The sequence below is a fragment of the Anser cygnoides genome, chromosome 8, assembly GCF_040182565.1.
Source record: "Anser cygnoides isolate HZ-2024a breed goose chromosome 8, Taihu_goose_T2T_genome, whole genome shotgun sequence".
Classification (NCBI taxonomy): Eukaryota; Metazoa; Chordata; class Aves; order Anseriformes; family Anatidae; genus Anser; species Anser cygnoides.
In genome coordinates, this window is record NC_089880.1 from 11,945,890 (window position 1) to 11,966,323 (window position 20,434).

A 20,434-nucleotide genomic window follows, 5' to 3' on the forward strand; every position below is an offset into this window, starting at 1 on the left:
CAAGAGAAGGCACAGCTGGCTGGGAGCGGCCTCGGTTTTATCACAAAACCCTCCTGTCGGCGCTTTACTGCTGGCAGTGGCAGAGCAGGATGCTGGGCAGCAGCTCATCCCTGGCTGTTTTTCTTTTTGCTGAGCAGACACAAACAGGGAACACCCTTGCAATTAAATGCAGGGTTGAAGCGCGTGGCTGCAGCCCGGCTCGTGCAGCAGATGCTGGGCAAGGGAGCGTGACCCCGGGCTCGGTGCTGTGAGAAACACCCAGCTCCAAGGCAAACCACGGGAGGGAGTTAATTAAAGGAAAGTAATAAGTAAAAAAGCTGGAGCGGGCGCTAGCTCTGCCCAGCACTTTTACCCTTGTCTCCCAGGCTCGTTAACATCCCTGGCTGGCTCTGAGTCAGGGGCACTTGGCCACCTCTCAGGATGAAGTGCAAGCCCTCTTGCAGTGGGGCTCAAGCCACAGCAAAAGCAGAAGGGGATGACCCCAAACGCATCCCAGAGCTGCAGCCAAGGTGAACTCCATCCCACCAGGACCCGACACGCAGAGGGGACCTGGCCCGGCCGCCTGCTGGGTGGCAGAGCCACTGCAGCACCAGGTGGAGGCGGGGATGGAGATGTCCCAGCCCAAAGCTCACAGCAGGGACCTCAGCAGCCACCCAGGTCCCGTTTGTTTGAATTGCATCAGATTTCAGATATATAGGACATCCAAGAAAACTTTCCCTGGGTTCTCCACCCCACAACTCAGGGAGCCCCTCACCTGCCAAGGCTCCCTCGCACCGTTCCCATCAGATGCACCCGCCAAGAGACACCCCCAGCCAACAAAACACCACACAGAGCACCACGTTATCCCTCCCCATCTCTCACACGCACCCCAAAAACTCCAAAAACCCATCCAGGACGTGCTGCAGGTCGAGCACCACGATGCTGACCGCTCCACGGTGCTGACACCGCTGCGCCCGCCCCCTGCCCACCCTTTTGGCCCCGACCCCTACTTACTCCCACTCCTTCCTCCGTGCCTGCGGCGTGCTCTGCATCTTGTGCGCCTCGTGCGCCTTGATGATGTCCCTCTGCTCGATCAGCCCGCCCCGACGGCGCTTGATGATGTCCGGGCTGACGGGGACGTACTGCCCCAGGTCCAGGGCGCTGCCGCCGTCGCCATCCCGGGGCTGGTAGAGGGCATCGAAGCTGGCGGCGCGCGACACCAGCGCCTCGGCCAGGCTCTGGGGCTCCAGCAGGTTGCAGGACTGGGTGCTCTGCATCAGGCCGAGCCGGTGCTTGCGCCACGTCTCCTCCTCGGGCAGGGCCAGGACGTAGCGGGGGGGGGCGGCCAGCTCAGCCCCCCTGCCCGGGGCGCTGACGGAGCACGTGCCGAGTCCGAGCATCCTCGGTGCCGGTGCAGCTCATCACTCTGGGGGGGGCACAAGAAACAGCGGAGGCTCAGGGTTTTAACTCTTTGTCCCAACTATTCCCTCCCAGAGCATCCCTGCAAGTCCTGTTTCTCCCGGGGGAGAGCACGGCAGGGACTCCCAGGCTGGGCTCGGACCCCCTGCACCATCGCTTTCCGTACAACGGGAACGCTGTAGCATACAATGAGGAGAGGTTGGCTGCTCCCATTGAAACTATAAACAGAGATCCTTCACTCCACTACTTTGCTTGCCCATGTGACTTTATTTATTTTTATTTTTTAAGTGCATTCATTAATTTTTTTTTAATTTAGTCCCGGGTACCCTCACAATTGAGCGTTTTCCCAGCTCACTGCCCTTCTCCTGACCGTCTTTGCTCACTCACACTCCTAGTCCAGCCACTCTGGTTTATCACAACCACCCTGCAGCCCTGTTTCTTTCCTGAGCATCTATTTGGGTAGGGGAGGAAACAAGGGCAGGGGCTTTTTGCATTCAGCAGGGCTGCAGCAGAGCCCCAGGGCCAGGATCTGGCCCCAAACAACATGGGACACAAGCGCAGGCCGTGGTGCTCCCCTAATCCTTGCACACAAGAAGCTCGAGGGACACATTTTGTGACTTGGCTACCCCCAAGGCTTGGAGGCAAGCGAAAAGATCAAGCGGAGCCATCAAATGAAACGCCGAGGAAGTTTGAGGAAATAAATAGAAATAATTAGCTCTGCCTTCGCCCTGCAAACAGGGCTCACGCTGCCAGGAGAACAAGCCACGTTCCCTCCGGAGCAGTGACAAGCAGCGGAGGGAGGATGCCAGAACATTTTGTTAAGGCGAGGAGCTGATGAGGCTGCGCGCTAACGAGGACGCCGAGCATCTGCAGCACGGCAGCCCCTGCTCTAGCCCTCAGTCCTCCTGCTTACTCCTGAACCAAACCAGCTTTATTTTTACCCAAAACCCGAGTTAGTGGGAAAAAAAATGCGTTTCTTCACCCAGCTTCTGCTGTTTCATCCCAAGCCTTGTCTCCCCTGGAACTCAAAACCAGTGCAAGCTAACACATGGCCGGCTCCAAAAATGCGGATGCCCACCAGGATCCAGCCACAAATGGGTTAAAATTGGACAAAACCACCCAAAGAAATCCTTGCTGCCCCCAGCATCCCCCAAAAAAGCCCCACAAAGGTGTCCTGCAGCAGGGGTGAACTGGCCGCGGTCCCATCACCGAGACAGGCCCAGGGGAAAATTAGTTAATGACGGCTGATAATTAAAAAAGCAAAAGGCAACGGCGTGGGTAGGGAGATTATTAGCACTGCTTGGGGGAGCCGCGTGTCAAGCTACGATAATCAGTTCCCTGGGAGATTTGGGGAGGGAGGAGAACCAGAAATGAGCTGGCTCTCCCAAGGATGAACCGCCAGGATGCTTTTGTGCTCCGTGAACAACGGGCACGCATGGCGGCTGGCACAGGTCCGTACGCCTTGTGGCGTATACCAGTTAGCAGAAAACCAAGCTCAGAGCAAAATTTGGGAGAAAAACGCAGTGAGCTGGGGGGTTTGCTCTTTGCCCCTGAAACAGGGAAGCCTTTGAGGGACACGCACCGAGCCGGCGAGCCCGAACGGCGATGCCAACGGGGTGCCTCATCCTCAGGAGGCGACCACGTGCTGCCAGCTCACTCGACCCGTTTTTTGGAGGTTTCGCCCCAAACCGCTCGCCCAGGCCGGGGGAGCAGCAGGGCAGCTCTCCCGACACGCTGCTTTTCCCCTCAGCGGCTGATTAAAGACCACAGAGCCGCGGCCAGCTCCCAGCCGAGCTGCACGAGGACGTTCCTTTTTGGGGTTTCTCTGTCCGCCTGTTTACATTGCGGTGGCAGCAGCCGAGCCTCCAGCCAAGTAACTCCCTGTTACCATAATAACCCCGCTCGGCTCGTAAGGAGCTCCGAAAGCTCTTTGCAGCCCTTAGCTGAGCAATCCTCCCCGGGTTTAAGCAGCAAACGCTCAGTGCTGCGCTGCCCCACGGGGCTGAGCTGCCCCAGGCTGTCACTGCTGGGGGGACACAGCACCCTGGGGCCACAGACCTGGCCGCCAGCACCCACACAAACGGTGGGGGACGCGGAGACCCCTTCCAGTGACGGCCCTCAGCCTGCGACAGGCGCAGCCCCCGGCGGTGTCACGCTGGGAAGGACAAAAGCTGCCAGAGCCCGGCTGGCATCCAGCAGCCCAGCATCCTTTCCCAGGGGTTGGGGGAGCCGCTGAGAGCAGGGGGCAGCTCCGCTTTGATGGCAACATGTCCCCCTGTGAGTGTCCATCCTGCCTGCTGAATAAACAGGGGAATAGAGGAGGGTGGGAAAAGCAGGCAGGAGCACCCAGGAGCTGCTCCGAGAGCCCCCCGAGCACCCTGGGCTTACCCCGAGCTGCTCTGTACAGGGGAGAGCACACACAAGGACACAAAGCAAAGCAGCACAAGACCTCGGAGCGAGAGAGAAGCCTTTTCCAGACAGCCTTTTGTCTGGGAAACGGTCTTTGTTCCCTGCAACCTGCGATGCTCCCACATCCCTGGGCTGAGCATCGCCTGGCCTCCCCACGACAGCCCAGAGAGCTGTCCAAGTGACTCCTCAGCAACCCCGCTATTATTAATACAGGCACAGATCGAGGGCAGGGGCGGGAGAGATGGTGACTGCCAGGGGACACAGGGACAGCGAGGTGTCCCAGACAGAGCACGGGAGGGGGAAGCTGAGGAAGCGCGCGGTGATTTGTGAGCAGCGCCTGAAGCCGGCGGCGCTCGGGGCGGTACGTGCATCCAGCCAGGGATCGCGCCCCGAGGAGCTCGCTTCCCAAAGAAGGGCACAGCCAGGGCTCCTCAGGATCATTTCCAGCTGCAAGCGCCGGGCCAGCCTCCAGGAACACAGCCCTGCCCCGCGGGACACGCTGCCCTCCTTGCAAGGAGGTTTAGCTCCAAAAAAAAAAAATACGCAAGGTCACTCCTGCACCACCTGCTACACACAGCACGGGGCAGGTGGGTGATGCTGCGGTGCTGGACGCGCAAACCAGCCCCGAGCAGCACCTCCATACCACCCCCTGCTGCCCCCGGGGACGGCGTGGGTTTAAGGGCACAGGTGCTGTAACCAGCAGACATCACCCCAGCAGGCTCCGCACGTCCCGAATCCCCCCGGCGCTCACCCCGCAGGAGGCTCCAGGCGAGCGTCTCCAAGCTGCTGGGGCCGATCCTGCCCCGCAGGGACACGGGCCATGGCGCTGCCCGGCCTGGCGATGCAGGAAAGCTCATGTCAAAGCCAACAAACGGCTCCAAATGGTACCAAGGTCCGCGCTGCTCTCATCCCGAAGGCGACCGCAGAAACCGCCGAGGTGGAGAGGAGCAGGAGCTGCCAGCACAAGCCCGGGCGCGTTAGAAGTTGCTGTGCAACAGGGAAAGGAAACGCTCTGAAAAATAAATAGAGCGGTCTCCCAGAAACGCCGCTGGCAGGGAGCTGCTCTCTCCCGGAGCACCTGGACCAGAGGCGTTGGCACCGGCGTGCCTGATGAGGAACACAGGGCAGCTGCGAGCCACGGGGAGGGCTTAAAGCAAATCGAGGGGAAGACACGGAGCCAGTAGCATTCGTGCTATGGCTTCCCCAGAAGGGCCTGGTGTAGCTAAAATCCGCCTGCTGGGGCTGGGCAGGACGGACACGCGGACTGCAGGATGGCAGGAGGGCATCCCATGGGGGTGGCCGTCCCCAGCGCAGCCGCCGGCTTCTCTCCCCATCGAGACCCATGGGCAGCTTTTGGGGCTGCCCTCCCTAAATCCACCCCCCGCCCCACCAACAAACTTCACCGGAAAAATAACAACCAACTGTTTCACCTGGCGAAGCCGGGGAGAAGAAGTTCTCGCTTCCAGCGGCGCCTTCGCCAAGGTGACTCACAACCCACAACGTGTGTCACCGCTTAATAGACCCGCGCAGGCAATTACACCGTCACGCAAACAGCACGCCTGTGGCACCCGGAGTCACAGCACCCCTGAGAGGTTGAAACAATGGGATGCTGTAGAGGTGAGCGACGGGAGGCTTTATTCTCTGACTTTTCGCCTTCTTATGTACAGATACTCACTGGAAAGGTCTTGTTGTTTGTGCAAAAAGGGCTCTTGCACAGATTGCACGGCGAAGAAGCAAAGGGGATGGGGAATAAGTCTGTCCTGCCATGCCAAAGGCTTGCAGAAGAAAACCTATATACATACATATATACATACACACACCCTATATACACCCGGCACCACAAGGTCCTCACCCACCGCGAGCCCCAGGACCAGGCAGAGCAGAGCAGGGGACATCACACCGCATGGGGTTCCCCTTCATCAGCAACCCCAGCGAGCCCTTTTGGGGTCAAATCCCCGCATTTCCATCATGCTCCCTTCTCCCCAAAATGTTTATTGTTTCACGGAAAGCTCATCCAGCCTGTCAGCCCCCGAGCTCTGCTTTTCCCCTTCTTTTATCAGTTTCTTACAGTCGCTGGCACCGAGCTGCTAATACCTCTATTGCCTCTTTTCTTCTGCTCTTTATTTGTGGCGTTATTTTCTAGCTGCTTTTCCATCCCTCTGAAGCCCGGCGCTTCGAATAATTTACACCCGTGTAAGCGCCTTGAGGGGGAGCGATTTGTAGGACACCGACACCCGCGCGGTGCAAATGAGCTCAAAAATAGGGCTGAGACGGGTTCGGGGGGCACAGACACAGCCAGGAACAAGGCCCGGGCGCAGCCTCCGACCTCCACATCGCCAGCAGCCACCACCTGGGAGGATGCAGCAGGGGAAAGGGACGCACCTCTTATTTTTTTTGCATCATTTCTTAATAGCAGAAGGCTGCTCCCATGGTCTGCCGGGAGCAGCTCCGCCCTGCCCCGAGGTGGCCAGTCCATTTGCCAGCCACGTCTCAGTGACGGAGTGATGCCCAGTGGCTGAAATTGAACCAAAGAAGGGAATTGACCCTTTTACAGCTTCTTACATGTTTGGCCTTCGCAGTTTGGGGTCTACCCTATTTGCAAACGGATGCAAGCGCGTCGCGGCGGCACATCAGCAGCCCCGCACCACCCGTGCCTCCCTGCCACGGGGAAGCCAGGCGAGGAGCTGCCTCCCTCGGGTGCCACACTGCTCGTCCCACGCCCCCAAAACACCACCGGGAATCTCTTAGAAGCCTGAAGGATGCTGCCAACAGATGTCCAGCTGGGGTTTGGGGGCTTTCTCCTCCTCCACTACGGTGCCCGTCCTATCCTGCACCATGGTACCCCCGGCCCCGGCATCACTTACTCGCCCTCAGCACCTCGGAAGCAGGAGATGCTGTCTCCGACAGCCTCACTCCCTCCTCTCCTCTTGCCCTCCTGCTCCTTCCTAAATAGTTTATGAGCATTGATTTTCCCCACGCCAGTCACGCGCTGGCTCCCAGCAGGCTTCGGCAGCACCGCGGCCTCGGGAGCGCTGCCGGTGCACAGCCAGGGCTCCCGGGCCAGTAACTGGGCGACTTCTTCCCATGGTGCCTTGTCCCCTTGGTCCCAAGCCACAGAGCTCCCAGACCCATGGGACGGTGATGGTTTTGCCCAACCTACGCCTTGGCTATGAGATGTTGAGGGGCAGTGATCTCGTGTCAGACTTTTGCAGATCTCTGCAAAGCGAGAGGGATCCAAGAATTTACGCTCCCTAGCCAGCCTTCTGCCTCCTTCCCTGCTCTCCCCTGGGGGGCAGACAGCAAAATTCATCCCTCCAGGAGGGCAGTGACGCATCCTCCCTCCTGCAGCTGGATCCAATGCAGTCCCTTTATATTTTGGGTTTCAATCAGGTTGTTCTCTGGCTTTAAGCCTCACACCTGCATTAGCCGCCAACAAAACCTCGTGCGAGGGCTCCCACTTTCCCTTGCGAGCTCTCCTCTGACGTCTGTCGGTCTGTCTGGGGCGGTATCAAGCACCCATCATGCTAGTGCAGGATCAGTACCCAGGAATACGAGCCCTGAGCCACCCCACGGCACCCAGCACCGACCTCACAGCCAGGCTGCAGGGGCACCTGTGCCGAACCACCCCTCCGCGCCCACACTCGCAGATAATTTCCACATTTTGCACCCAAAAAGAAAAAAAAAAAAATTAGCACCAGAGCTTGTTAACATAAGCAAATCCAAAAAAAAAAAAAAAAGGAGGAAATAAAATTGTCAGCCCTACCGCAAAGAGATTTCCAAGCAGTCAGCATCTTTGCTGTGCGGGGGAGCGGCGCTGCAGATCGCACCCAGCCACCGAGGGGTTTCCAGACAGGAGGCAGCACAGCCTCGGCGCCGAAGCTGCTGCTCCAGAGAAGCTTTTGGGAGGCGGGAACACTCCCCAAAACTGCCAGGCTCTTCCCAGTCACCTCCAGCCTCCACCCGAAGCGCAAAACACCGGTACCTAAGAGCAGGATGTGCCCCAGCGCATCTGGAGCATGGGGAGCGGGGCACGACGGCGCGATGGGCCAGGCCCCACTGCAAAGCCTGACCCCAGATGAGGGTTTAACCAAGGATATCGCACACCACAGCCCCCGGGGAGCTTTGCCATGGGAAGAAGCCGAGGGGGAGGCAGAGCAGCCCCGAGCCCCCCCCGTGCCGAGGACCGCAGCCTGCTGGAAGCGGCTAACGCGGCGCGTTCACTCCAGGCTTGCTCCTTCCATATGCCAGCGAAAAATAAAGTCCAAAAGCAGAGCAGCAGCGATAGATTTCTACGGCTACCATAGCGAGGAAAAAGCCCGTCGTACAGAGAGCCGCGTGCCGTCTCCCAGAAACTCCCTGCGCTGCTAATGCCAAATTATTAAGTCAAGAGGAAGAAGGGGGAAAAAAAAACCCTCTCCATAACAGATTGCGATTGCGTTTCCTCTCAAAAGAACAACACTATCCACATACCCTCGCTGCTGCTTTCCTGTTTAGCCCTCGCTCTGGCAGCTCGTTATTTAGGAGCTGGGGAAGAACACCTGCACCCACGGGTGCCCCCCTCGGCCGCAGCACCCGGTCCTGCGCCAGCACCCAAACCCCCGGAGCGGCGCTCGATAAAAACAGGCTCTACCTGCCGCAGCGCCAGTGGGCGCCGAGCAGTGGCATCGCAGCTGGAGGGAGATTTCCTCGGCACCCGAGCCGGCCCAGCCCCGCAGGGACGCTCTCACCCCGCAAAGCCACCGCTTGGGGTATTTCAGCAGAGCCTGGGGTCTGGGGGGGGGAAATTTGGAGAGACTCAGCCCCCACCGCAGCGGGTCCCTTCCTGCCCGCCTTCCTCTTGTTGTCTGGTCCCAAAGTTTCAGAAAGCAGAGACAGACCTGAAAATGGGAATATAAGGAGCAATAATATTTTTCAGCTCTTTTAAAAAAAAAAATCATAAATCGTGATTTATTTTTTTTTTAAACATGTTTCTGTAACCTGATGGGACACTTACATAGCCTTGGCTGCGGGAAAGGTGGCGTGCTTAAAAAATGATTTTTCTCTTTTTAAATGAGCTCTCCAGGAGACAGAGAGCACAAGGCGGGGTGCTCACAGTCCCTGCAAAAGGATGTTCATGTTTTCTAATGAGAGGAATTCAGCATCCCCTGGAGCAGACCCACCGAACCCCAGTGCTTACCCTGTAGCTCCAGGAGCCGCGCTGCCCTTATTTGCCCAGCCTGCTCTCCTCTAATATCAAAAAAGGCCCTGAATTATTGAAGGAGCTGACGAACAGCACAACCAGATGACAACACCGTAAGCTGCTCTCACGTCTGCCCACCGTGATTTTGTTTAGCTCCCAAAGCCTCGCTCTGACACCACCCCGCTGCTGCAGGGGGTCCAGCCGCAGGACAAGCCTTTATTAACAGAACAGATGTTTGATCTGATGGGGCTTTTTCAGCCCTTCTTCTATCATCTTGCCCCAGTTCTCCTGGCGAAATACCTCGAGGACGAGAGGTGGCGCGGGGCTGGTGCCAGGGAAGCCGCCTCTGCCCCCCGCTCACCTCCCAGCACCGGCCGAGCATGACAGCTGGCGGGAGCGGGAGAAAAGAGATATCGCACGCGGGAGACTTCCGAAATTAAAAACAGAGAGAAGGGCCTTCGGGAAAGGAGCCTAGATAATTAAAGCATCAATTCAGATCTCAGCGCCTGCTCGGAGCGAGTCACCCAGGAGCCTGCGGGATGGAGAGCAGCAGCTCCGAGCGGAGCCCCGGCCTGCCAGCACCTCGCCTCTCGCACCTGGGGGCTGCACCCAAGGGTCCCCAGCCACCAGCAGCACAGCAAGGGGGTGGCAGGGGCTGCGGAGCCGAGCCCCGGGTGCCTTCCCTTAGAGGGGACAGCGGTGACAAGCTCAAGCTCCGCGGGAGCAGGGAGAAAGCCAGCTAGCTGGAATAACAAGCAGGAAGCAGGTGACAGCTCCGAGGTTAATAAACCCTCCCAGCAGCGCCAGCAGCTCCCTGCACGAGCAAAACAGACAAAGTGCCTGCAACAAAGTCACGACAGGCACAGGCAAGCCGAGCGAGGGTGGTTTGCTGAGCATCCCCGCCCCGTGCCCAGCGCTAAGCCAACGGGAGCGCAGCATCTCTCCGAAGATCCTACACAAGGCTCAGATTTGCACGTTGCCGTCAGGATACGGGCAAAAATCCCACAGCAGAGAGAAAAAATCCTCCCGGCCAGGCCGTTAATAAGCACGCACGTGCTGCCTGCCGGGGCTGCGGGAGCAGAGCCAGGCACGGGGCAGAGGAGCCCTGCTGAGCGGAGAGAAAAGCTCCAGCGCCAGACGTCACTTGGAAAAAAAAAAAAAAAAAGCTCCGAGAGAAGGGAAGAAGGCATTTGGAGCAGGTGGAAAGTGTCTGCTCCAACCCAGCAGACACACTTCGTTTCGGTTTTGCTTTTTATGTCACATCCACCAGAAGAAAAAAAAACACCACCGGGTTTAAAAAAGCGGCTTTCAGCCCCAAATCCTGGAAACGTTTGCCTCCCTGTTCCAGCAGGCAGCACAAAATTTCAGTGCTTTCATAGCTTCTGCCCTCTCCTCCCTCTTCCTCTTGAATTTGCCTGGTGCCAACCAGCTTTGCTCCATAGAAGCATTTCAGTATCAACCAGACCAGTTGCTACAAGGCTGGGAAACTCGCCGTGCTTTGCCACCAAACCTTGCCATGATGCACCGTGCCGGCACGCCGGATGCCCGTGGGCTCCATGCACCGCAGAGCTGCACCCCCAGGAGAATATTTCCTCCTCTCCTTGCTCAGCTCGGTCCCCAGGCGCTCGGAGAGCACCCTTGGTCCCCACCACACCGCTCAGGTACAGAATGCAACAGCCGAACACCCCGCAAGGAGAAGGGAAAGGGCGAGAGGCACAAACAGATCTGTAAATCCACGCACAGAGGGGGAAAGCCACGCGAGCAGGGGCCCAGCAGAGGATGCTGGTGGCCGCCACGTAGCAGCGCACGGCGAGACGCCAGCCCCGGCCCCCAGGGACCTGGCACCCTGGGAAAACCTGCCCAGCGTCTGCGTCTTGCAAACCTGGGCTCTAAAAATATCCGGCGGTGCAAGTGACACATTTCGAGCAGAGCCGGCGAGCGGCAGCCCACAGAACCAGACTCACTTAGCATCAGCGGAGATGTGTTTTGTAAACAGATTTTTTTTTTTATTTTTTTTTTTTTTCAGGTTGCTTAGTAAGGCGCTGATCAACCAGCAGAAGCATTCCTCTGATGTGGCAAAAATGAAGTGGGGGGGGGGGAACCCGGCGAGAGGAAAAAATCCTGCCTTGAACCGGGTGAGAGAAAAATCTCAGTGGCTGGTCCTGATTCTCACCATTTCCCCATGCCCCAGCCCCAAAAATGGGGCTTATAGCCCCAAACATCATACCTACAGCCCCAAAAATGGCACTTAGAGGACGTGGAGCAGCAGTGGTGCCCCCTCCCCAAGCCCCCCGGCAGGGCGCGATGCAGCCGGCTCCGTGGGGGCTGGGATGACCGGCAGAGCGCGGAGCAGAAGAGTCACCCAAACTGTTGCTCAGTTAATGACAGTAATTAGCCGCCGGCTTGAGCGACTCCCATTAGTTACAGCCCGATTTCCTCCGCGCACGCGATGGCAATTAAAAACTCACCGCCCGGCCAAGTTGGAAGCGGCCCCCCCGCGGGGCTCATCCAGGACGCACGTGGCCGAGGTGCTCGTTCCCTCCGGAGGCGCGGATTAATTAGTTATAACCGGGGCTCCTCTCCCAGCCCCTCTCGGAAAAAGCCTCGGCGGCGGTGGCACGGAGCAGATGCCGCGCGGCTCGAGGGGAGAGGCTCGCTTCGGGGCTTGGCTCCGTGCCCCGGGCGCAAAATGGAGCTGGGGTTTCTCTCTGGAGCCGTGCCCGCGCGGAGACGCAGACGTCTGGCCGAAGCGGAGAGCTTCACAAAAAATGTTGTCGGCGGCCCCTGCGAGCTGCTGGCAGGGGGATGCTGCTGCTGCTGCTCGGCGCTGCCCAGCCCTGCCCACGCCTCCGGGCTGGTTTGGGGTTTATTTATAGGCACCAGCCCTCGTAGGCACCAGCCCTCGGAGGGTTGAGGGAGACGCAGCTCACAGCCTCGGGGCTGCCCCGTTCGGGCAACCGCATGGTAAATCCAGGCACTGATTTCACCTGCAAGTGGGGGTCTCCACGGCAGTGCATAGGCATGCTGACAGCAGCTCTCCGTGCTGGCGAGGAGGGGAGCACCCCTTCTGAGCCAACAACTAACACGGGAGGCAGACAGGGCTGAAGGAGGGTCCCCTTGGCCTTGCCGTGTTATTTTTTGGGACCGCTCCCCAGCAAGGCGGCCCCTCACCTTGCAGGTGCCACGGCTTATTTTGGAAGGGAAACACAGCACAATTCGTGCCGGGGACCTCTGACCCAGCTTGGATGGCCAAGCAGGGCCAGGACGATGCCAGACACACCAGAGAGGGAGAACCCCCCTATAACACCCCAAATCTCATCCCCCCAACCTCCGGGCTGGTTTCCCAGCCCTACAGAGCACTCGTCAGCCTCTCCCCAGGCACGAGGCCCCGCAGCCGTGACTAATGGCCTGTTTTGACATCCCCAGACACTCCAGCGCTTCCTTTCAGCCGCGGGGAGCAGGAAGGAAGGAGGGAACACAGCAGCGGGGGGCCGGCACCAGCAGCGAGGGGCAGGAAGGGGTTTCGCGGGAGCAACAGGCGCCGAGAAGAAAAGCAGCACGGGAGGGATGCGGGAAACGGCACCGGGAAGCCCATGCGGGGAGTTTAATTAAAAAGCATCCTCCTCGTGTTAGCACAGCCGCCTCCGGTCCTGGGGGGGGGGACAGCAGAGACACGGCCCCAGCCCTTGGCAGGGCAGCAAAGAGCATCCCAGCCACCAGCCGGGCTGCAGCCATCTGCCACCAGCAGCACCGGGGAGAGGAGCAGCCGAACCCGGGGGGTATGGCTTGCCTTTTTTTTTTTTTTTTCTTCTCCGTTTTTCCTCCTGACAGCTCTTGCTTCTCTTGCTCAGCTGGCCCTGCTGCCCCCCCAGTGGGATGGGGAGAGGGAAGAGCACCGGGATGCAGCTCCAGGTCTCCACAAAGGTTTCGCAGTCAGAGAGGAGCAGCCCTGCAAAGCTGCCCCAAAATGTGCCCCGGTCTCACAACACACATCCAGGCCTACCCCAGCCTAACGAGAGGAGAATCCTCGAGCACTAAGACATCACCCCAGCGTCCTGCCAGCCACCTCGAGCCACCAGCATCCCCGCTGGCATCCCCGGCCTGACAACGGCACGCAGGAAACCAGCAGAAGCCCAGCCGCTGCCACCAGGGCACCACTCGCAGAAGTCCCCCAGGGTCACCGCGGGGCAAGGAGCCCGGTGCCAACAGTAGTGGTGCCGGGGGATGGGGGGGGGGGGGGGGGGATTGTTTTCTCTCTTCAGCTGTCACTGAAGCCATCAGTGTGGCTGTGTGTGAGTGATTCACACCAGTGCATGAAAAGCCGGTGACTCAGTCCTGGGTGCAGTGGGTGGGCGCATTGACTCAGCCGCGCCAGGGGAGGGGGCGCAGGGGGCCCAGGGAGGGTCCTGCCGCCGGGGGTCAGGGGCAGCGCCGGCCGGGAGCTCCCCCCACGTGCTCAGAGGACGGCGTCCTCAGCAGCAGGGGCGGCGGAGACGTCTGCACATCGCCTGAAATAGGTGCCAGGGCGCGACGGGGACGGGCGACGCGCGGCGGCTCGCCGGGGAGGGGTTTGTGCCACCCTGTGCCATGGCGCAGAGGAGACCCCCAGGATGAATGCATCCCAAACTGCTCTGAACAAACTTTCCGGGTTCTCCAGGACCTCCGAGGAGCAAGGACACTCAGGCAGGCAGCAGCGGAGCTCAGTGCCATGGGACAGCCTGCAACCACGACCATCTCTCCACCTCCCAAAGCCAGCCAAGGATTCCCAGCCCTCTGCCACACCAGCGCCGAGACCTGCCCTGTACCACCTGGAGAGCCACAGAGCAGCGAGACAAAAAGACACCTCGAGGGACCCAGATCTCGACCCCCTGGCACTCCACTGCATGCCAGCAACACCACGCAGGCACCTTGGGGAGGAGGAACAGAAGGGAACCCCTCCAAAACACGTCCCCATTTGGACGATGCTCGGTCCCCGACTGCTCAGCGGGTGACAGCGATGCCCGGGTCCTGCCAACGATGCCACCAGCAGCCGAGGCTGCAGGCTCGTGTCTCACCGCACCGACAGCGCCTTCCGCAGCGCCGTGCCTCGTCTGCCAAGCAGCCCCGGCGGTGGATCCGGACCAGGCGAGAGCGTCACCGCATCCCACAGCACCCTGAGCCGAGACGCTGAGACCTCCCCATCCGCAGCGCGGCCTGGTGTCAGCACCCAGAGCGGGATGAGCTCACCCACCCGAGGGGACACAGCCCCCGGGGGCAGGCAGGGGGGTCCGGGCTGTGAAACGAGACGTGTCTGCTGGGGATGGCAGCAGGGGGGCACCCCCAGCCCCCCCATCCAAGCAGACGGAGCCACGAGCATCAAACCATGCGCTCTGCGCCGCGAGAGCTGCAGGAGCGTGGCAACACGGCACCCTGGTTTTGGGGGCTCCTCGCTGCCATCAGCACCTCCCTGGGGGGGGGGGGGGGTGATAAACTTGTAGCAGGGCCGGGACCCTGAGCAGAAGAGCAGGGGAGGGGACACGAGATGTGGGGAGCCCGGGGGGGGGGGGGGGGGAGGGCAGGAGGCCTCAGGGCCAGGTGAGCTGAGCACGCAGCCACCCTGTGCAGTACTGGGGGGGGCTCAGTGAATGGGCCTGGACCCCCTGCCCCAGCTCAGCCCCCTGGTGCAGACCCACGGGCGGGGGTCCAGGGGGTCCCCCCCTTGCCAAGCAGCAGCTGAGGCGGGGTGGGGGACAGGAGCAGGGCCCCCCACGAGCCACCTTAAGCACACCGAGCGGCCCCCCCGCGCTCGCAGGCTACCTTAATAAAAACTTTGTCGGAGCGGGGCTCCTCTCCAGCGCTCGGCCAGGCAGAGAATCCCTCGGAAATCCGCCAAACGGGGATGGCTCCGAAAACTTGGGTGCCCCCCCGCCCCCCAAACACCTCCCCAGGCGCACCCCACGCGCGGCGGGGCCGGGCCGGGCGCACCCATGGGTGCCCCCGCGCCTCTCCCCGCCGCCTGCCTCGGCTCCCTCCTTCCCCCCGCGGCGTGGAAATAAAAAAAACCACCGAGCTCCGAGCATCCTCGGCTGCCAGGGCGAGACAAAAGCCTCGGGAGACGGGAGGCGAGGAAATGTCCACCGGGAGGAGGAGGAGGAGGAGGAGGAAAGGCGGCTGCCGGGTGGGCAGCGAGCAGCCGGCGGCCGTCCCCGGCGGGTCCCCAACAGGTAGCGGCTGGGCTCGGCGCCATCCCCGGGGACATGGAGAGGGATGAGGGTGGCCCGGGGGGGGCTTACCTGGGGCGGGAGGCATGGCTCCGGCTGCCCGAGCTATTCCGGAGGCATCGCGGAGCTGGCAGGGGGGGAGCCGCGGGGAGGGGAGGGAGGAGGGAGAGGAGCGGGGAAGGGAGGAAGGCGAGAGGGAAGGGGGAGGGGGGGGGGGAGAAGGAGAAATTTGAAAAAAAAAAATAGAAAGAAAATAGAGACAGTTAAAATCTGTCTCCTGCCCACACAGTGGAAAAGAAATCTCTGACAATCGGAGAAAGAACTCGCGCACACACACACACACACACCGGAGGGGGCAGACGGGGGATAACAAAGGAGGGAAGGAGCCGAGCTCCGCCAAAACACGGCGAGAAGTGTCCGGGCACACCCCCTGCACACACACACCCCCCCCGTGTGCACATCCCCCCCGTGTGCCCACCCCCGGCAGCCCCCACCCCGGCTGCTCCCGGGCTCATTTGGCCGGGTCCAGCCCGGGACGAGGCGGGGACCCCGCGGTGTCCCCACGGCCAGCCCCGCTGCCCCCCAGCCCCGCCGCTCACAGCGCCGTCCCCAAACTGTCCCTGTCCTCCCAGGAGCCGGGACACACGCTGCATGGTGCACAGCCCTGCCCCAGCACCTCGCCACGCAGGGCACGAGGTGCCACCACGGCCACAGGCGTCACCCTGGGGGCGCAGCACCCCGGCAGGGCAGGGCGACACCGCAGGCTGGGGGTGACGGAGATTTGGGGACGGGTTACGTTTGTCCTGCTTTGCCAGGGCGTTGCACGGCTCTGCAGCACCTGTGGGGCCAAGCACCCAGCACCCCCCCCCGCAAGGGGTGCACGCTTGTGCCACCTAGCCCGGGTGCTGTCTCTTTAAAGCCTTCATCTCTAAATGTGAATGGAGCTAAGGGGAGAAAATCCCAGAGATGAGCGCTTCATTTAAAGCACGTCTCCTCCAGTGCTTGGGTTCATTCACACGCTCGCTGAGCACGCTCCTGCCCCGGCACGCTTCCTCCACCGGCACCTTGGGGAGGATGTGCATGGATACCCATCCCTGTGGGATGCACAGAAATCCCCCAACCCACTGCCAGGAGCACCAATATCCCAAATCCAGCCCAAGCAAGGCCATGTTGGCACGTCCAGGAGGAAAAAACACCGCTTGGGCTTCTGCCCCCAACAACTCGTGCACATCACCAACCCCACCAGTTCCTCCCATTTTGTTGCACAGGGATGGATGCAGCTGCACCCTGTAGCACCGCATCCCTCTGGCCCCACAGTGACACGGTTAGGGCACAGCCCTACACCCGCCACCCCCCCCCCCCCCAAAATCCTGCCCCACACAGGCTCCCTGCAGCTCGGGCACCCTGAGCACGCGGCCAGCTCTCCCCGCCACAGGCCCGGGGTCTGCATTTTAACACTCGGATGTGCTGCTACTCGGGGCCTGGCGATGCCTCGGATTCGGATGTCTCCATGGTTACCTGCTCACGGTGGAGCTGGGGGTAATCGAGCTCGCGGGGTTCACCGTTGGGCGCGCATCGCCCTCTCCCCGCGCAGCCCGGCCCCGCTTTGCCCCCCCCGGGTGCCACCGAGCACCAGGTGCCACCACCAGCTGGGCAGGAGCAGCGAGGCTCGCCCCGAGGACTCGGTACGTGCGTGGTGCCGCCAGCCCCACGGATGATTAGGCACAAAACCAGACCGGCATCCCGAAAGCAAACGCAATCCCGAGCCGCGCAGAGACGAAGCCGAGCGTCTCCTCCCACCGCCCCGCACGGCTCCGGCGAGACGGGAGCGAAGCACGGAGAGGGGCGGGCAGGATGCGTGCCGACAGCCTGCGGAGCTGCTGGCGGCCCCGGGGAGCCAGGAGCAGCAGCACCCACCCACACGTGGCTGGCCCCACGCCTGCTGCCTCGCAGGAGCATCCCTCGGCCGCAGGCGCGCGTAAAGGCGAGCGGGGTGCCCAGGGCCACCAGCCCAAGGTGCTGGCTGGAAGCACTGTGCCAAAAACAACAACAATAATAATAATAATAATAATGCAGAACTGCAAAGCACGGCAGCCCAGCTAAACAAAAATGAGAGGTTTTATTATTAGCATCTGACATTTCTTGACCCTAAGCTTGTGGGAGCAGCCACCGAGACACCCAAGCCCGTTGCCCAAACCCAGCACCACTTCGTTCTGCAGGCACTGCCCACACTTCGCCCATCCTCGCTGCTCACTTGCTGACCCCGAGTCCCACAGAGCAGCACTCTGGGGTAACCTCAAGGACCTCCAGCTTTTGAATCCTGCCTTCTTTCTGCACAAGCACAGAAGCCTAGCCAGCTTTTCCTCTCCTCCTCCCTGCGTGCGCAGCCACAGACTCTTCAGATGTGGACTAATTGGAGAGAGTTCAGAGGGCAGCAAAGAGCACACAGAGGGCAGCAAAACAACCTGTTGAAAAAAAAGCCCCAAAGAGCTGGATTTGTCTAGTCTGGAAATCAGAAGGCAGAAGAGACGTGATGCAGCCTTCAATTATGCAAAAGGTTGCTACAAAGGGTGCGGGAATAAATTGTGCTCCATCCCCACTGGGAACAGGACAAGAAGTAATGGGCTGTAAATTGTAAATTAGACACTTGGAGGGGAAGTAAAAAAAGAGATACTTAGCAGCAAGATTGCTTAAGCTTTGGGATAGATGGCTGGGGAGCCGCTGGGCTTTGAAAGCAGGCAGACAAGCCCTGATGAGCAATGGTCTGGCTAAAGCAGCTCCCATTTTGGTACAGGGAAGGGACGAGAGCATAGCGTGCTCCTGCCCTCGTGGCAGCGCTGAGAGCTGCAGAGCCTGCCCAGAAAGCCATAGGATGCTGAGGAAAACGAGTGCTGCTCTCCTGGAGAAAGCAGCTGCCGTCGCATGGGAAAGCAGCAGGTAAGGATTGATGTGCCTTGGGGCTCCAGCCAAACGCTGCCCCCTGCTACGCTGGTGCCCTCATTAGGGTCTGTTCCCAAAGGTCTGCAAACGCCAAAATACATGCTCATGTTCTCCAAAACCAGACAATCCTCACCCAGAAAGCTTTCCAACAGCAGAAACTTCTGAGACTGTTTTCAGGAGGAAAACCACAGCTGTTTCCAGCCTGGGCAGCACTGTGGACCTCCAGGGCGAGCAATGCTGCGGAGCTGGAGGCAGCTCAGGGCCCAGCCCTGTCCCTTTAGGATCACACTGCCGCCCAGCCGAGCCATAAGCAAGCTGCACCCCAAAGGAGATGATCATTTAACACTAAATTTGTCTTCTATAAATATATATATATGTATAAACCTATGTATAAATATATACAAAATTCACCCATCGGATATTGCAGACAATGATATCAAACGCCTCCGGGATGCTCTGGCCAGTTTTTGTTGGTGAGGTTAGTGACGGGACGAGCCCTGCCTGGTGCCACCTGGGGCCTGCACCCCGTGCCCAGGACCAGCACCAGCGCTGCTCCGCATGGCTGAGCTCCCCCCTGCGTGCGTCTTCCTGGCACTCATCCCGCTTTGGTGCCCAAGGTATAATTACCCCTCGCATGTTTTAAGTGCATCTGCCACCTGGAAACCACGCAGAGCCCCATACCCTCGCCTTGCCCCCCTCCACCTGCACGCAGCCCTGGAGTTAGGCGCACAGACGTTTACCCACTGGTGTTTTCTCCCCCCTGCTTGCGTCTGAGCTGTTTGACTCAAATCTGAGCCGTTTCTCAGGGTCTGTCTCACAGCCCAGTCAACACGGAGGGAGCCGGTGCCAAAAACCCAGTTCCTTCGGATCTGATTGTTTGTTTTCCTCCCTTTCCAGTTTGGGATTTTTGAAAGGGAGCCATGCGAAACCAACTGCTCGCTGTTCGCTGCGAAGCCTGGGGCTGCGTTTGTCATTTGCCCGAGGATAGGACGGATGGAAAGGGAGTTAGCTCCTCGCAACAGCCCTGCGCCTGCACACGCTGCCCCTGGGGCCGCCGGCTCCCCCAAAACCACCCCAAACACCGCTCCAGCATCTCCACCTCCTGCCCCCTTCGTCACATACTGCTAACACTGCTGGTGTCTCCTTACCCAAAATGTTAACTCGAGGCAGTCTGAGATGCCTCTATAAAACCACTCTGTGATGCTCCTCCGCTCACAGGAGCACCGCATGGATCCAACAACTTCTTACCCTCTTTAAGGTCTATCGATGTTATTCCTACTCATGCCAAACAATGCCTAAGCCTGCTGTGAATTAAGCCTGGCTTTATCTCAACAGCCAAGTCAACATCTCACGTTTCTGCCTCTGTGCTAGGCTTGCAGGCCAGCAGAGGATGAGCACGGTCTTTTGGGGCCTTTTTTGGGGTCTTCTGAGTAGCAGCCAGCCCGTCGCGAGAGGAGCTCTTTGCAGAAGCAGAGCAGGGGGGAGGACACGGCGTGCTGCACAGCCTGCCCTGGTTTCCCCCATTTCTCCTAACCCTGGGCAGAGGCAGCAGCTGGGCTCAGTCTGACCCCAACCTCCAGACAGGGATCCTCACGAAGCCCCAGAGCCACACGACACCCCGAGTACCTCCACCCAACACCCCAAACCTCCGCAAGCCGAGATTCCTTCACCTGTTCGCTGGGAGCCATTCGCACGCAGCATCCCTCCCTCCCACCCCGATGCCCAGAAACAGGCTGAATTTCACCCATCCTCTGCCCAAGGGATTGCCCTGGAGCTCCCCACGGGGCAGCAGCAGCCACAAACCCACCGCGCCCAGGTCCTTAAGCAGCCCCAGCTTTACCCAAAACACCAGGAAAGCTCGAGTCCCCCCCCAGCAGAGCCAAGGCTGGGAGAGTGACGCACCCATGGGTGCTGGTCCTGCAGGGAGCACCACGGCACCCCACCAGGCATCAGAGCTGGCAGCCCCCGAGGCTGCTGAGGCTTTGAGGCACGGCTCCAAGAGGCAACAAACAGCAATATTAGCAAAATAACGCTGAAACAGATCCAAACAGGAGCCTCCTGCCAGCAGGCGGGGAGGGCGTCTCGCCGCAGGGGAGCGCCCGGAGACGTGTATGAGCAGCGGGGAAATGCGGCGCTGAGCAGCTTTTTTGGCATCCCTCTCCTCCTGAGGCAGCTCGCCTCAATGCCAGGCACCGAGCAGTCTCTCCCCTACACCAAAATGTTTTTTTTTTTTTTTCTCCCCCATTACAGTACTGGAGGGACGGGGCAGAGCCCTGGCGGCAGCTTCCCATGCATGGGTCTAGCCCCC

The 20,434-nt window shown here is 60.1% G+C and overlaps 1 protein-coding gene across 13 annotated transcripts in view; it reads right to left on the reverse strand.

Annotated features, from left to right (window-relative positions):
- CACNA1E (calcium voltage-gated channel subunit alpha1 E) overlaps nt 1–20,434 on the reverse strand; it is a 112,840-nt gene that overhangs the window by 83,276 nt on the left and 9,130 nt on the right. For 6 of the 13 annotated variants that reach the window (XM_067001526.1, XM_067001528.1, XM_067001529.1 and 3 more), the window contains exon 2: nt 994–1,405. In XM_067001526.1, the coding sequence (XP_066857627.1) occupies nt 994–1,379 (386 nt within the window). In that variant the 5' untranslated portion in view covers nt 1,380–1,405. Of the gene's footprint in view, nt 1–993; nt 1,406–15,258; nt 15,394–20,434 lie in introns of those variants that run through there. The other 7 variants (XR_010833223.1, XM_067001524.1, XM_067001522.1 and 4 more) reach the window with 4 other exon arrangements.